Source organism: Pholis gunnellus (assembly GCF_910591455.1).
Source record: "Pholis gunnellus genome assembly, chromosome: 11".
NCBI lineage: Eukaryota > Metazoa > Chordata > Actinopteri > Perciformes > Pholidae > Pholis > Pholis gunnellus.
This window is the reverse complement of record NC_136538.1, coordinates 9,112,641-9,129,859: the sequence shown is the minus strand read 5'-3', so window position 1 is coordinate 9,129,859 and position 17,219 is coordinate 9,112,641. Positions and strand designations below refer to the sequence as shown.

At 41.5% G+C, this 17,219-nt stretch overlaps 2 protein-coding genes across 3 annotated transcripts; one reads left to right on the top strand and one right to left on the bottom strand.

Annotated features, from left to right (window-relative positions):
- Nucleotides 1–759: 759 nt before the first annotated feature.
- On the bottom strand, nt 760–8,228 carry memo1 (mediator of cell motility 1). Its single transcript, XM_079168840.1, has 9 exons — nt 7,735–8,228; nt 6,446–6,527; nt 6,291–6,359; nt 6,000–6,112; nt 5,335–5,446; nt 4,345–4,487; nt 4,177–4,253; nt 3,706–3,810; nt 760–3,282 (listed from the first exon to the last, which is right to left on the bottom strand). The coding sequence occupies exons 1-9, from the start codon at nt 7,793–7,795 to the stop codon at nt 3,151–3,153; spliced, it is 894 nt and encodes a 297-aa protein (XP_079024966.1). The 5' UTR covers nt 7,796–8,228; the 3' UTR covers nt 760–3,150.
- A 2,065-nt stretch (nt 8,229–10,293) lies between these two features.
- spast (spastin) lies at nt 10,294–13,902 on the top strand. 2 transcript variants are annotated; one of them, XM_079169249.1, is made up of 16 exons: nt 10,294–10,487; nt 10,565–10,648; nt 10,725–10,808; nt 10,910–11,076; nt 11,180–11,313; nt 11,415–11,508; nt 11,598–11,672; nt 11,772–11,843; nt 11,954–12,029; nt 12,153–12,244; nt 12,329–12,408; nt 12,503–12,545; nt 12,671–12,750; nt 12,838–12,908; nt 13,005–13,045; nt 13,142–13,902. In XM_079169249.1, the coding sequence occupies exons 1-16, from the start codon at nt 10,385–10,387 to the stop codon at nt 13,265–13,267; spliced, it is 1,422 nt and encodes a 473-aa protein (XP_079025375.1). In that variant the 5' UTR covers nt 10,294–10,384; the 3' UTR covers nt 13,268–13,902. The 2 variants fall into 2 exon arrangements, with proteins under 2 accessions (XP_079025375.1, XP_079025374.1); XM_079169248.1 differs by having other exon boundaries at nt 10,722–10,808.
- Nucleotides 13,903–17,219: the final 3,317 nt, after the last annotated feature.

Genomic DNA, 17,219 nt, shown 5'->3' with positions numbered 1-17,219 from the left:
GAAACGGAGAGCAGATGAGAACATTTGTAAGGCAGCAGCATTTGGTTAGCTGTATTGTAGAGCCTCAAACGTGTTTTCACTGCATCCCAATTCATTATGTCAGTAGCAGTACATGCATTTTCTCAGTGGTCGGAACCAAAAACGTGAGTTGGTGGAAACGCTGGAAATAAAGTAGGTGAGATTTACAGCCCAACGTCGTCTATTGTGGTTTTGTGCAAGTTTACTCTCATACACTTTAGCAGTTGATGGTATTGATTTTGTCATGAAACTGTTTTAGAGAGGTGTTTCAATTTGAAGAGCACGAGCGACACAAACTGCATGAAGTTGAATCACCACCTATCTAAATCAGTTTCAACAAAAACTGACAAAGCCTTCATAAAAGGTAGGCTTTATGATATTATCAAGTGTATATTCATAGAATACTACCTGGAGAGTTTTGTTTCTGAAATGAAGGCACGCTAAACACCTGGCTCTCTCTGCTGGTGACATTTCTAAATGTGGATAAACATTGTAGCTACACTATATTCTACATCAGTAGTATTTGCAGTGCTGCACTGCAAACATGTTTTACAAATCATACGAGGTTGAAAATTGCACATTTGACAACCAAACTAACATGTGCTCATAACTAAGAGGCTACTAACCCCATTCAACGTTGGAGGAATAAACAAGGCAACGATTAAACAATGAAATGCATTTAACAAGTCTGTAGTTGTCTACGGTTGTAAGTACTTGAAGAACAAGACACCAGAGCAGACACGCTTTTCAGTACAGTTTACTTGTTTTGTAACATGAATCCACGGCCTTATCTGAAGAGCCTTTTGGGATGCTTTGTCAGTGGAACCTGAGATAAAAAAAACTCCATTGAGGGAGTAGTTAAGTAGTATATTTTACGTTTGTGACATGTAACTTCCCATTCTCTAAGCAAAAAAACAAAAAAAACATTTCTAAAAGACAAAAGATCCATAAACAGAACATGAACAGTGTTGAGGTTCAGCCTTTTTCTCTCTACAGGAATGAGGTGAGGTGGAGAACAGAGAACACCACTCCCTGCTGGAGAAAGGAGACAACGGTCGGTGCTATTTTCGCCCAACAGATGAGGCGGACCGGTCACACACTCCTGGAGTGCTGGGTGAGCTGGACACATTGTTGGACTCTAGGAAAGCAGGAGGCTACATGTGGGAAAACAAAAAAACTGAAAGTACACAAACTAAAATAAGACTAAAAGTGAGAATACACTTAATATGTATATTTGCAACGGTGATAAAAGGCACAATAGCACAGTGTGTCATGCTTTACTAGTTTCCCTTGAATTAGTGTCAGAGGTCAAGTGAGTCTGAGGATTCATCTTTCAGTCAGACATCGTAGCTTAATGCTAAGTGCCTCTTATGTTGCCGAGAGGGACAAACCGATGTCAAGAGGACTGCGTCAGTAAAAGTCAGTCAGTGATATTCAAATATCAAAAGACAGGACAGCGGATATTGTGTGCTGCCTATGTCATATTGCCATTGACAGCCCATACTGGCGCTATGGATCATCAGGTTTTTGCATTCAGCTTTTGTATGCAGTTTGTTAATCTTTGAAAATATAATTTCAGGCAGCAGGACCCCAGAGCATATTACTTTCTTTTCTGCTGTTCTTAAAAGTGATCCTCGTGCTTTACATTTCATTAAGTAAATATCAGTTTTTTTTAATGGATTCCAAAATACAGCATGGAGCAACTGTCTCTTTTCTGGATAGATTCCTAAACCTTATAGGAAAGCACGATGACTTTGTGCTGATCTTTGAACTCGGGCCGTCTATTACTTGTTTACCTTGTCTAAATGATACTCCTGCTGCCTCGAGAGTAACTGAACTGAAATCTTATACACTCAGAGGCAACTAAACTGGAACGCAAACCTTTAAATAAGGATGACTTATATTTTCCCAATAACTTTTGGCATTCTTAAATCAAAATGTATCAACACAAAAAGATGTAAATTACTACCTGGTGAACAGATCTAATAGCATTTCCAACAACTTAAGCCGATCAGGTAGGCCTTTAACACTTTGGTCAAACCGAAACAAAAGCTTTTGCTGCTCTTACAGAACTGAACGTGTATCAAAAGACATTTCAAGTCTAGCAAAAAAAAAAAATGTTCACTCGAATCTCCTGACGATTCATCAACTACAGAGATTCAAGGTGACGGTGTAAACGAAGACTAGAGGTGTCAATGTTGGAGTCATTTACACAATATCCGGCTTTGATCACATTTCTGAATTACCCACAACTGGATTCTGGCCCCCTGCAAAACATATCGCTCATGCTACAGGCATATAATTGGACTCTGGAAGAAATTTATTGGGCAGATGATGTTGATGGCTTTAGCGCTTAACCGACCGCACTGCTTTTGTTCAAATCTACACACTACTTGAGTAAATACTATCACGTCTAATAAAACTACTGAAAAAGGGAGAAATAAAAAAGGAATAAAATATGAATCAAAGATAATATTTGATAAAATAAGAGTGATAACGTTTTTGGTTTTGTACAGTAGGGGAGTTAGTGAAAGTTTTTGGGTGCAGCCCTTTGTTAGCAACTACAACATGTTGGTTAACTACACCTATGACACTGTCTTCAGAGTTTAAGTCGCATGAAGCAGTCAGTCAAATGACTCTTTCTATTTTCATCTGGCAAAATTTCAAAATGCTCCTTAAGATCCGCAATTTTATTTTCATTCCTTTTCGGAGGCAAATTACATGAGCAGCGATCGCCAGGAGCCCAAATGTAACGATTGCATTATTACAACTCAAATCCATTGCTTGGTCAGGAAAACCCTCCCAACGCTTACTAAATAATACCCACTCTTCCTATCTACTCTAACCATTTGCTCCTCCATAGTCTCAAAACTGCACTTCAAGCTAAATATTTCAACTATAAGCTCTGAGACACACTTCAAACTGAGAGGAGGGTGGAGAAAGGAGGAGGAGAGCTGAGGGAGAGACAGAGGAAGAAGACTATATTGGCTTTGAGTGTCTAGGTCCTTCCTCCAAATAGTGGGCGTAACTGGGGGGGGGGGGCGAGAGGGAGGGTGTCTGGGTCAGGTTATGGCGATAGATAGTAAGGGCAGGACGACGGCGGCGCTGCAGTGGCCCCTGCGGAAGTCGACCTCAATGAGCGATGAGAGCCCCAGCAGCGTAACTCACGGAGCTGTCCTGCCAGTTCCTGCACTCACTTGATTGGGCGTAGTTCAGGAAAGAAAAGTTCATTTCTAACCCAGACTTCCTCAGCTCAGCCACAGCCTGCAAAACAGTAACAGCTGCAGTTAGTCAGGCAATAAGGGTAGAACGTCTTTTTTACAGTTCTTCACTGCAAATTGACTTTCATTTCACCAAACGTCTCCCCCAATTAAAGCTTATCAACTGTAATTATACATGGCAGGCCTGTCAAGCTTTAGATTTCTTCACATGTTGAAGCACTGTGCATTCAGGCTGCAGTAAGGGCCATACTATCTATAAAGAGTTTGGAGGGTGGTGCCTTAAATTATCCTTTACAAAACCCAAAACACAAGCACAGGGGAATAAGGGATGGATAAAACCGTTAATGTTATTATTACATATATTATTGTGCGACAACAGAAGCTTGACGTAGAGGCGTAGCATCAGAGCTAAGGAAGGCAGAGCAGAGGGAAACACCTGGTGAGGCTCTTCTTCTGTGGTACTTACATTTAGAAGCACTCCAATCGGGTGACGCCCACAGATGGTGTTGCGGTACTTCTTCAAGTAGTTGGTGAAAGACATGGGATCCAGCTGCTCTATAATGCCCATCCCCTTCACAAGCCGAGAAAAAGACATGTTTCGATTTGGTTATGTCATGTTTCTCAATAGAATTGTTTAGTTTGATTCATTAATCTCTCGAAAGCAGTCATTTAAAAAGAAAACACCATCCACGTCCTCTCTGCCCTTCTGTATTCCAATTTCCTTGAACATTGTTCATTTTTTAGCAGATAAATGAAAGTAAATAGTCGCATTAGGAGCACATTAGGTATAAGAATTATCACTCATAAGAATTTTGGGTCTGGCTCATTTTGGTTTATCTATTTAATGTGTACTTTATTCCCATAACAGCTGTGCATGTGGCTGATGATAATCTTTACAGAATGATCTCACATTTGAATGAATTATATCTGTGGTTACCATTTTATCCAGATGCTCGATAGACCTGCAGATCTCTCCTTGAGATTCATCATAGTACGTGTAGCGGAACCGTTGACCTTCAAAAAGACAAATACAAAGATCAGATCACAAACTGCTTTTAATGGCAGAATACTCTCATTTTCAGTGCTTTTCTTTGTCGATACCAACCCCAGTGGCAGAAGTCGGATGAGATAATGAAAAGGTTGGAAGGGTCTGCCAGGTACTTGCTGAGCAGCTTCCCATATTCCTGCTCCTTGGACTCACTCAGGGCACCCACAAGCACAGGGACGATGCTAAACTCGTCTTTGTGGCTGCAACATCAGATTATTGAACGAACAACATGAGTACAATAACTGCACCTCCTTGTCAGAATGATGTTCAATGGGCATGGGTGGAAATAAAATCTGCATTAAGACAGTTTTATTTGCCATAGAGCATCTATCATTGAAAACGAACGGCAAACTGCATGATAAGCTATTACTCGGGAGCTGCTCCTTTGTACCCTATATGCAACACCTACATCACTAATATGTCTCGTCAGTCAACACCACGGGTTTTTGTTCAGTGTGATTGTGTCATGCGTTTGGGCTAATGTGCTCGGTTCACTTCATACTACCTGATCCCTGCTTTTCTGAACCAAGAATATACCTTTGACTCCTTCCAACCTAACAGAGGGCCGTTATGCATATCCCACGTCCCATATGTCCTGGTTAACAATGTGTATAGAAAGTTAATGAAAAGAATGAACAGAACACATGATACACATTTCGGCCAATGATGTCACACTATTCCACCGATCTACAGGTGACTTAACATGCCAAATAATGCTGGGATTTGATAGCAAAGACAGGGAAGAAGAAGAAGAAGAAAGCTAGCAAGTAAACATGAACGTAAACAATGCCGGATTTAAAATCCTTCTTGAACAAAACAAAAAAGAATCGGCTTTGCAAATGTTTTGAGGAAGGAAATGCATTCACCACATTTGTTGGAGCTCAAGGATTCGCACAATGTGTTTTGTGGAGAAACACTGAATGAATTTTTAGAAGAAGACTTCACAGGGCACCTTTAAGAAAAAGCTTCGTCCCGTGAGGCCGTTCCCTCTGTAAGTGTATGGGGTTGATTCTTTAGTTCAATGAATGCCACTTCTATATGCTTTACCTCTCCATGGCTTTAGCAGTGTAAGGCAAGTGCATTTCAATACTGTGCTCATCTTCATCTGTTTGCAGACTCATCCGCTCAAACAACCCAGTTTTCCAGAGGTCAGCATAAACTGTAAAACAGAGGTGAGTTTCACTTTAATTTGTGCATGTGTTATGATGACAGTGTCTACTGATTAAGTCGTTTTTGGAGCTTCACACTCATTTAATTTGGGGATCCTCATAAGTGTCTAGCTAAGAAAAACCTCATCATTGACAAAGCCAATATATTGATAGTGAGGGAACTGTCTGGCCCCTGGTGGATGGCTAACAGTGTGTCACCTCCCAAGACGCCTTGAGGCCTGTATGTTGGAGCTCTGGTCAGGCTAGACTATAACAATCACAACAAAGGAAGGGCAACTCTGGGTTGTTTTGGGTTTTTAGTGTTACTGGAAAAAAGGTGTTTGTCTCATTCGGTTTTGGCAGCGTTTGGAAACACGCACTACATTCTACACTAAACTAACCTGAACAGCAATCCCAACTGGTTACGTTACTACCTCACATGACCCTTAAAAGGCTGTCCTAAATAATTAACTCATTAGCATGCGATAACAATCTGAGATTGAGCGACAAACACGCACACAAAAAAGTAGAAATCACAATGTCATGAGTGAAAACAGTGAATACCCTTGTGGTCGATTCTCAGGTCATAGAGAGGTGTTCTATAGATCTCTGCAGGTGACAGGGCACAGCGGGAGAGGGGCACATGGTGTGAAGGTCCCAGGATGAACACCCTACGACTGAAGGGCAACAGGATTTTATCTCACTGACTCTATTCACAAAAGGCACACCACCAGCACTATATTCTACTATCTAAAGTAACATCTGTGCACTCTGTGGGGGGAAATTTAAGATCAGAAAAGGTAACACAAAGCATTTTCTTATGTAAGGAATAGAGATGAAAACTGAATGACTTACGTAACAGAGGGATCAACCTGCTTGTAGGCATGTGCTGCACAAGCACCACAGTAGGTATACCCAGCATGCCTGCAAACATAAACATGTGAAATTAGAATGAGTCAGCATCACAGATACATTTTGACATGTTCAGATTGTATTAAACGTGATCTTACGGCGCTATGATGGCTCTTGCGGGTCTGATTGTGGACTCTGCTTTGGACAGCCAGCCTTCTAGTTGTGCGTTCAGCTGGGATCCTGAAAAGGTAGAATTTAAAAAAAATAACTTTATTTCAGATTAAATGTAGCAATAGTGGTTGATTTAATCTAGTCATTAAACATATTTTTATTGTGGGAAGAAAATGAGAAACTAGAATGATAAAGTGTACATTTTAGGTAAAACATAATTTCACTGTCAAACTAGAGCCTAATGTTTTCTGGTCCAGGTCAAATAAACTTAATTTAAAATCCCACTCAGTGTTAACCTTGTTTGCTGCCTATGGTACACACTACCTCTACCACCAGTGTTAGTCTTTACTGGTGGCCAGAGCTGCTGACGTCATGTCAGCGCCAATCAAACACAGCTGACTGACGTATAAAATTAAGTCTGCAGGAAAAAACAAACAACCGACATAATTAGTGTTGTAAAAACGGATCATGGTAGATTAACGTAAAATCTGCCTTCAGTTTATGAACATATTTTCGTTTACTATTATCATTAGAGTAACTTTTGTTAAGTCGAAAACGGTTATTACAAACAATGCAATAAGGCAATCTTAACAGGAATAATCAGGCAGGGTTTCGGCGTTTACTAACAAGAAATGGGGGAAGGGGAGCAACATGGACCTTTTCTGCCCTGCCCAGTCCTTTGTTTCATGGCAGCAAGTATTCCTGCACCTAACGCTAACTTCATCGGGTCAGAGATCAGCCAAACCACAAAAATACTAGCGGCTTCACTTAACATTTTTGCTGGCAAGCTGTTTTGGGTAATGTCTTATTGTGTATATATAACGTTATATATATGTATATATTATGTCTTATTCTAGCCAGATAGCAGGTAACGTAGGCCAGGAAGTTCTGCAATATTAGCCAAGTTCGCTATTGTCATTTGAGAGCTTTGATTTCTTGTCAAACATGCTGAGCAGCAGATGTCTGTTGGTTTTAGAAGATATACATCGATCAGCCGGGGAGGAGAAGTGCTGAATAAACTCAACCCACAACGGAGATGAGGCTGTCAATAACAGCTCGTGTCAGCTAGTCGACTTCTCACCAGATGGATTAACCACCGTAACGTTAGCCATCACTATCAGCTGTGACAATCCACCAATTCGACCGATTTTTTCATCCCCAAGATAATGACTGTTATACAAAATAAAAAGCCAACAACGGCAATAAAACAAACTACCGTGACACAAACAGCTAGTACGCCGCTTGCTAACGCGGACGGTGTTGTGTTGTCAGTTACCCGAAGCAGAGTACCAGCTCCCGGCGTGACTTGCTTCTCTGCACACCACTCGGTTCGACATCTTGGTTCCCAAGCCGCCTATCTTGGTTTGCTTGACTATTGTCAGGCGAAAAAAAGTAAAATTGCAAGAGCCAGTATCAGCTAACCAAGAGGAGAAACGATCCGAGCTAGCTGACTTGCTCGTAAAGACAAAGGGCAGTTCAGAGAGACAGCTGAGCTAACGGTAGCTCAATGTTAGCTCAGTGTTAGCTCAGTGTTGGCTAACGTTAGCTGGCTAACAAGCTCAGTGGTCCGTCAGCTGGTTGTGTTGATGCCGGTTAACGAGTCAGCTGGAGAGAGAAGCTAACGTCAGTTAGTCAGACAGTCTGGCGCTATTATCATGCAAATTTGGAAAGGCTTAAATTAACAAATATTTTTAATGTGCCGATATCGTATAGCCAGAAGATAAATTACAGAACAACAGCTGTCACAGTCGGAATCAGAGGATTATTGGTTTGTCTTCTTTTTCTTCGTCTTCTGGTCGAAATCCATCTTATTGGTGCATTACCGCCACCTTCTGATCCGGAGTGTGGAGCAGAAACAAGACTTATGTATCCCTCTAAAACATGAAAACAAATTAAATAAAAAATATACCTACTATAAAACGCTAGCCCCTGACAACCACTGTTGCACCCTATCCCTGCTTATCCTTCCTATCCTTCAAAAAACCTGTGTCCCTTAAACTAAACTCATCAAATCAACTTGTTTCGAGAGGTTGCATGCATTGTGTGTGGGTTAAAATTCTCCACAGAACCTCGTTCTTACACATTTGGGGAACGTTATAATGGAGAGTTGTTATTTATCTTTTTCTACAACTGTGATGGGGTTGGATCAGCCAATCAGTTGATATTTAGAGCTACCTTTACAAAATACAGGATAATCTAGAGGAGGTGAAATTTGTCAAAATAACATGGTTTGTAAAAAATAAATATTGATTAAATAGTTGATAAATATAATGTATAAATTAAGTGAACTTCTTCTCTCTGATTCCTCTGACAAGCCAAAATATAATATTACTAATCTCAACTGATTATTTAGGTTGTGAGTTTTAAGAAACAGTTCGGGGCATTTTTGGCACAATAATAACAGGGATTAATATATTATAAAGATGTAAATCGTACCACCTTAACAGAAGTAACAACACAGGAATGTCAGAAGGTGTAAAGAGAGCTCAGTCAGTACACATCTACAAAGTCCTATAAAGAGGCCTAATTAGACAACAAATGAGAGAAGATGTGGTTGAACCAGAAGTTTAGAATCCAGAGAAGCTTAAAGGACTTTTTAAACCTCATCACATTCACATTTAAGTTTCATGTTGCACCTTTGTCATAGAAATGTCGGAGACAAAAGTAATTAAAGTTGTATTGTTTGAATAAAGAAAATGTGTTCACATTGTGATCCACTTTTAAGCTTTTGAGTTCAATATATTGTCTTGTTATTGAGAGTCAGGATAGGTCTATATAAGATGTGAAGTTATGTGAAGAATAAACTGGTGTTTTTGTTCAGTAAATAAGAGAATACGGTTTTATTAGTAAGAGAGTTTTTGGAAAATGGTACAGAGATGCCGCTGGAGCGTGCATCGTGCTGACGTCACGTTTGAAAAAGCCCAAACCTCTCTGAACAAATAGCTCTCTCGCCGGGTGCGGTGGCGCGCGCCTGTAATCCAAGTTACCGGGAGGCTGAGGCTGGAGGATCGTTTGAGCTCAGGAGCTCTGAGCTGCGGCGGACTATGAAGATCGGGTGTCCGCACTAAGTTCGGTATCGGTATGGTGCTCCTGGGGGAGCCCGGGACCACCAGGTCGTCTAAGGAGGGGTGCACCGACCCAGGTCGGAGACGGAGCAGGTCAAAGCCCCCGTGCCGCTCAGTAGTGGGATCGCGCCTGTGAATAGACGCTGTAGTGCAGCCTGAGTAACACAGCGGGACCCAGTCTTTTAACACTCTTTCTACTGTTCAACAAACAGCTAGGACAACAACAACGTCGCTACATGTTACAGCAGCTCCATCACTGCTTCTTTATATTCTTCCCACGAAAACATCCAGACACCAGTTGTGCAGCGCCTCCACCTGGAGGAGAGGAGAGATGAGCATCAATCACAGCAGTCAGTGCAGCACCACAGAAACAGCAAACTAACAGTTCTATATATATTGTTGTTGTATTATATTTACTATTTCAGTATCCTAGACTAACTAATATTATTAAGAAAATATGAGCCTGTTGTTTTGTTCCTTCTTCTTTCTTTTTTTTATTTCATATTAAACTATATAAGTACTAGACATCCTGCGCCACACTCCATACCAGTTGGTGGCGGTAATGCACTAATTCATTGTTTTCCAACCGCCAATAAACCTCAACAAAAAGAAAGAAAGAAAGGTTGCAAAAAGTCAAAATGGCGACGGCTTTTAATCCAAGATGGTGACCGCCTAAACGCTGAACTCGAGGCTTCAAAACGTGACTCCACAAACCAATGGCTGACGTCACGACGACTAGGTCCACTTCCTGTACACAGTCCCGGGTCTGAACGGAACGGAATGGCGAGGACAACTTCCAGGCGTACACACTTCTAAAGCGACTAACTCTGCACGTAATGCACGCTAAAGTCGGCCAAAAGAATGGCATGTAAAAGCAAAGACAGCGGTGAAGTTATTAAAAACTACCACAAACAGGCGTTTGAGTATGTATCGAAGGCGCTACGGATCGACGAACATGACACAGGTTTGTTTATATTGTGACAAATGTATCGTGTCGTATGGCAGCTCGTAATAAACACACACTCTTTCCCGTAATGCTAGGTGATAAAGAGGAGGCTGCACAGTGGTACAAGAAGGGGATTTCTGAGCTTGAACGGGGGATTGCTGTAGAGATCACGGGACAAGGTAGTGTACATGTGTATACGTTTGATTGCACACAGTGTGAAATGCGTTAGCCTTATACACCACGTTTTGTTAGCAGGAGAGCAATACGACAGAGGAAAGAGACTTCAAGATAAGATGGTCACCAATCTCACCATGGCAAGAGACAGGCTTGCCCTTCTGGGTAAGTGGCATCATGGTTGCTTAACATCGTCACGTCTAAACTCCTTAGTCATCTAACTCTGGACAGGAATGCTGAATATGAATACTGTTCCTGCTTCACAGAGGCGGCAGTGGCATCTAAAAGGAGGAGTAATCCACTGAATACCTCAAATCATGATCTTCCACAACCAAAGCCTGTGCCTAAAAGCCAGCCTGCAGCGCGGGGCGTGTCCACTAACACCAGGCCCTCCACTTTCGTTCGACCCCCGTCCAGAGCCACTGATCCAAAGGTGATTTTTAAATGACATTTAGTTGCCCAGTTGTTTGTTATTTAAAGATGTCTGGTTGTGATGAAGTGTGTACTGATCTCTGGATATTTTTGTTCCGGCTAAGTTGACCCCGCGGGTTGGAAAAGCAAATAACGGAAAACCCACAGCCGTGAAACAGCCCCCGAAGAGGGATATGAAAAACTTCAAGAACGTGGACAGCAAACTGGCCAACTTGATTATGAATGACATTGTTGACAGGTATTTAGAAGTAATGTTATTGCAACAATAATAAACCAAATAATTGTAAAGAAATAACAAACAATTACTGCAGTTTAATTAACTTTCTGTGTTCATTGCAGTGGAGCATCTGTTTCCTTTGAAGACATTGCGGGACAGGACATGGCCAAGCAAGCACTCCAAGAGATTGTCATTCTCCCTGCCTTAAGACCAGAGGTGATCACTCATTCATATCTTTTCTCAGCTTCCTATATTTCTGCCTTTTCAGATTTACATTTAACATTTTTTTTTAACACGCCGTTTAGCTCTTTACCGGCCTGAGAGCTCCGGCACGTGGTTTGCTTTTATTTGGCCCGCCTGGAAATGGGAAAACCATGCTGGTAAGTCAAATGTTCTTTTCAACACAGCAAACACATTTGTCCGGCTCAAGCTGCCTCAGTATTATGACTTTTAAACGCAACCCCGGCTTCCTCTACTAGGCCAAAGCAGTCGCTGCAGAGTCAAACTCCAGGTTCTTCAACATCAGCGCAGCCAGTTTGACGTCTAAATATGTAAGAAAACACTTTTAGTGCTCTTTTTGTCTGGAGTAGGTCTCCACACTACACTACATTTAGTATCGGGTTTTTTTTTTTTTTAACCTTTCTTGTCCTCGCCATCACAGGTAGGAGAGGGAGAGAAGCTTGTACGAGCACTGTTTGCAGTTGCCAGAGAATTGCAACCCTCTGTCATCTTTATCGGTTTGTATTACTCTCGTCTATTTATTGACTAAATCTGCCCCAAACACTAATTGGATCTCCAAAATTGCAGTTCATAAATAAACCACTCATTTTTTTTTTTTTTAAATATGGTTTTCCATTCAGATGAAATTGACAGCTTGCTCTGTGAAAGGAGGGAGGGAGAACACGAGGCCTCTCGTCGATTAAAAACCGAGTTCCTCATTGAGTTCGATGGGGTAAGAGCAGCCTCTGAAATTTGATCTCTCGTTATCTCGGAGAGCTGCGGTTGTATTTTCCCCGACAATGCTTCTTGGTTTCAGGTGCAGTCAGGAGGGGATGACAGGGTGCTCGTAATGGGAGCGACCAACAGGCCCCAGGAGCTCGATGAAGCAGTACTGAGGTACAGGCTGCAGCGCCACGCGCTGCACAGTTGTTATGCATTTCTTTTTTGTTACAAGCTCACTGCAGTTTTCCTCTCCTGTTAATCTTTACAGGCGCTTTGCAAAAAGGATTTATGTGGCGTTGCCTGATGCGGAGGTATTTACATTGGAACCATTTTCACAGTTTATTACTATGATCGGTGTCTTTCTTAGCTTTGAAATGTGATTGTTGCATTTTTTTTAAGTTAATTTATATATAGGATGTAACTCTCGTTCCTCCAGACAAGACTCACGCTGCTGAAAAACCTTTTGGAAAAGCACGGGAGTCCATTGAGCACAAATGAGCTGTCCTATCTCGCAAAGTGAGTTTGATATTTAAATGCCACACAGCCTCTACGGCATTATTTTTCTGTGTATATGCATTAATTCCTTGATATTTGACTTGATAGAAATAGTGCAGGATATTCAGGAAGTGATCTCACGTCATTAGCCAAAGATGCTGCGCTTGGGCCAATTAGAGGTAAGATGTGCTCCTAACATTTTAGTATCGTTGGTTAAATCTAAATCGAGCTCAATCTGCAGCTTTTTTTTAACATGAAAATCCTCTCTTACACAGAGTTGGGTCCAGACCAAGTCCGAAGCATGGCTGCTAGTGAGGTATTGCTATATTCACAATACTACAGATGTTTTCCGTTCTGCCTATTTAAGAACCAGTATGTAACCGTATCTATTTGTGTTTGTCTGTATACACAGATGCGCAACATCAAGATGAAAGACTTTGAGGATTCCCTGAAGCGCATTAAGCCCAGTGTTAGCTCAGCGACTCTTACTATGTATACCAAATGGAACAAAGATTTTGGGGACACAACAGCTTTTTGAACTAGATTTGAACTGTTGATTCTTCTGTTTCAATCTGTGGTTACGAGATGTCATTAACATAAATGAACATAAGAACCTGGAACAAAGCCTTTGTAGGTTATTACAGCTACAATGTGTAAATATGACATTTGGAAACATTTCCTGTTTTTTGGGAAGGCTTTGCTAGTTAGATTGATTTTTTTAACTGTGTTCTTCCTAAAACACTGTTTTGTTACTTGAAATTGTATTTATTCTCAAGAATTGTTTTGCAAAATTACAAGTGATCTTTCTCTTTGCCTCAAGAGGGCAGCAGGTTTATGCAGATCCTGACATTGCTGCACAGAGCTCGATCAGTTTACACTCCCAATAGTTACCTGATGTTCTGACATGTTGATGGTATTGATCACCAAGTGCTCTGTACATGTGCACATGCAAGTATGATAATTGGGAAAAGATCAAATAATAACTTTGGTGAATTTTTTTTTATTTCCCATTTGCATTCATAGTTTTTAGATAAAACTACTTTTGTCTTTTGAAAGTAGGAGACCTAATGAATTGTTGTGTTTGCTCACTAGAGTTGGAAATAATTGTATTGAGCAGAACTGCAATAGCTTCCTGCTTTCCTCATGCATCAATAAATACAATCATTAAACGGTTCTCCAGCTTTATTTATTTATTAATCAGGCACTAACTGTAGTATCATACGCAGATAAGAGCTTAACTGCTTTCTTTTTTTTAAATCCTTTTTTTACCACCCAAAGAGCAAAGGCATCACATCGCTCTCTTTTTTTTAATAAATCAACAATAATAGCTTAATACAGCTTTTTCTACACATCCTCTCATCAGTAGGTAGATGGTGCTGCAGGTCTGTTTTCCTCCTTCCTGCAGCTCAAACTCCATTTAGAATCATCCAGTGTTTTGCCTGCAACCACTGATGCGTGGAATGCAGTTAATTGCCATTAATGAGAGTAAAATCAGTTCTGCTATGTTGAGCGATAGATTGGATTAAGTTTGCAGTTTGGGCGTATGTCAGATTGATGCACGTTGGAAGCCTCTGGAGTTGTTGACAAGTAAGGTTACATTGTTCAAGACCCCATAACTAGCCACCATCTAATAACAAGGCTACAGACTCCGCTCAGATGGGTCACCAGCTGCCAGGGCATGGTTTAGCAAATACTTGTGGTCAGTCTTAGAGCTTTATTTTAGTGCACTTCAAACTATTCTAATGAAAAGTGGAACATCAGTCCCACCTCTCTCCCAAAGGCCCTTCCTTTGGTCAACTGGTGGTGTTACCTGTGGTTTGTGTGGCCCGGCAGCTGCATCATCTTTCCCTGCAGATGTTTACAGGCTCTGCAAATGCAAAACATTTCTGCAATTAATAAAGGTTGTCCTATGAGTTTTGTTTTCCAAACCGCTTGACTTTAAAAAAGGAGTTGAACATGCAAAACTCTCGCCCCAGAGCTGCAACCACACCTAGCTCTACTCTCTTTACCTCAGGGGAGTGATATTGGACGGTGTTTATGAACTTGTCACGACTGAAGAGCTTCTTTCATGACGCCAGACAGGAATGAAGAGTATTATGGGTTAGTCATCACCTTTTTTCTCTTCAGTGAGAGCATCCTGCACAGTAAACAAATGGTCTTTATAGCGTTATTTTCACACCTTTCAACATGTCGGAACGTAACCTAAATACCTGCGGGTGGCGAAATTAGCTAAGCACCTCATAGCAACATTCTTACAAGTAATTACTTTAACAATAACCTGCAATTACAGTAGAGAGGAATTATTATATATACACGATGGGCTTTACATTTTCACGCTGACAGAAGACAGAGCATTATTGAGGTGGTTTGAACCTCGGAGATGATTGACAGCTTCCCTTTTTGCTTGCGTGTCAGAAGCCTGCACCTCCACAGTGGCTCATTGATGCTTTGACCACTACATCCACTCAAGGGAAAACAGAAAAGGTGATCATTCGATACCTCCAGTGAAATAGCCCACCCTGTAGAGAGTAGAATAATAGTCAACACAATGAGGACCTCTGACTGACTGAGCAAACAGTGTGAGTGTTTCTTCAAGTGGCCCTTTATGAAAACAGCATGTGGATGGGAGGGTTTTGTTCAAGTGAATGCACGTGTCTCACTTCAAATCTGTTGGGATTATTCTTTGAGCTTGTGATGGTATTAATCATAACCCTGACATAACGTGTCGATTGCCCTGCCGTACAGTAGTGTATTAGCTGCTAAAAGGCCGACTGTGTGCGGCAACATGTCTGAGGGTGGCTGTGAGCATGGTTGTGTTTAAGAAAGGCCTGATTGTAAATTGTTGAACTGGTGGAAAGGGATTTCCTTAAAACTTTTGGATTCGGCCCCTTTATCACCCTTAGTTAGAAGATGTGGTTCAGGGCTTACACAGTGGAAAGCCTTCAGGCCTGAGTGTGTCCATTCTCCAGCACTGGCTGCCACTGTTCCACTGGCCTGCACACCCAATACATAACATCATTTACCATGAGCGTGTTATCTTTCTCTCTCAGGGGAAGCTTCAAGCCAAGTCTAATCTTGTATCCAATGGCAACATCTGTCCTTTATGAGCAAATTTATTTTACCTTGCTCGCTGTTTATTTATGGTGTGTGTGTATCGCTGAGTGTGTGAGGGTGGAACAAGTGGGGTGTTGGTATATATATATATAAGAATGTAGTCCTTTATTAAGAAAGTATCTATACATTTGTGGTATTAGCAGGCGCTTAGACTGAGCTACAGGTTACATATTTTAAAATTTAAATAATGGTCAGATATGACACGTGGGAGTATTTAGAAGAACATCAATTACACCTTGCAATCATGCCGTCCACTCAGTTTTAGACACAATGTATCAAAGTTAAAATGAAAGGAACCAACAGGAGATGTTTGTTTTTGCTGCCTGATTTGTATTCGGGGAAGGAGTTTACAGTAACCACCTGACTGTCTGTTAAAGTTTCACTGTAGCGGAATGATAGGTTGTGGTAAGGTTGGTAATAGCTGGTCTTACAACCCAGCAGTCTAATTTGGGACGTCAGCACCATTTTACAAGGTGTAGCGGGAAAAGAGCTTGTGGAAAAGACACTTTTTTTAAATGATTGGAGTATGTATGATTGATCAGTAGAGGGGGGAGATTATTTTAAGCCACTGAGGATTTTAGGTAAGTGTTTGAAAAAAAAAAGAAAGTCTTTAGAGTGAGTTTATCAATGTCTGCATGCCTTAGAGTGAACCCATGTATTTCCTCTCCCACTGCAGCCTACAGACACAAATCTGTAAAAGGCAGAGATGGACAGAGTGGAGCCATAACTCTGTCATGCGCAGGCATGACAGAGTTATGGCTCCACTCTGTCCATGACCTGCACAGCCATTACTCTCAGTAACCTCCGAGGTGATAAGGGGTCAAACCCTTATCTTTGACATCAGAGAAGTTGTGCAGATGTACTGGACTTAATATTAGTCAGTGCCGCTTGTCAAAACACTCTCTAAATAGGTTCTGTATTCAGTCTCACATCCAGGTGGCCCTCTGGACAAAACATAAAATAAGAATAATGTCCTAGTGTGGACAAATATCCTCCCTAGATGATGCTCAGGATACATATTGGCCCTGGACTGAGGACATGTTGAGACGTGGGTTTGATGCAGGGAGTGGCGGAGAGATGATGCTCAGGGGAACGGTGCACTGTCAAGGTGAGCTGCAGGCTGCCCCGCGGTGCATTCTTTCAGCTCGTGTGCAGCCAAAATACTTGATGAAAAGTGAAAGTGCAGTGAGGACTGAGCATTTGGCTCTGTCTGTCATTCCGCTCCTCCCTTGTCCTCCAGTTTTTCATCCCTTTGTTGCCCTTCCCTCGGGTCATTCATGTGAGGACAGGAGTGATGGTTCAGCTCCACCTCTGACCTCGGTCAGGTTCACTGTGCCGCAACTAAACAACAAGCCCAGTCCCAGCTCATACTTTGT

Coding starts and splice junctions, on each gene's coding strand:
- memo1 (XM_079168840.1), bottom strand. CDS start 7,795: ATGTCGAACCGAGTGGTGTGCAGAGAAGCAAGTCACGCCGGGAGCTGG. Junction 4,488..5,334: donor ACTGCTAAAGCCATGGAGAG/GTAAAGCATATA, acceptor CTGATGTTGCAG/CCACAAAGACGAGTTTAGCA. Junction 4,254..4,344: donor ATCCGACTTCTGCCACTGGG/GTTGGTATCGAC, acceptor GTCTTTTTGAAG/GTCAACGGTTCCGCTACACG.
- spast (XM_079169248.1), top strand. CDS start 10,385: ATGGCATGTAAAAGCAAAGACAGCGGTGAAGTTATTAAAAACTACCAC. Junction 12,245..12,328: donor TCCTCATTGAGTTCGATGGG/GTAAGAGCAGCC, acceptor TCTTGGTTTCAG/GTGCAGTCAGGAGGGGATGA. Junction 13,046..13,141: donor GAAGCATGGCTGCTAGTGAG/GTATTGCTATAT, acceptor CTGTATACACAG/ATGCGCAACATCAAGATGAA.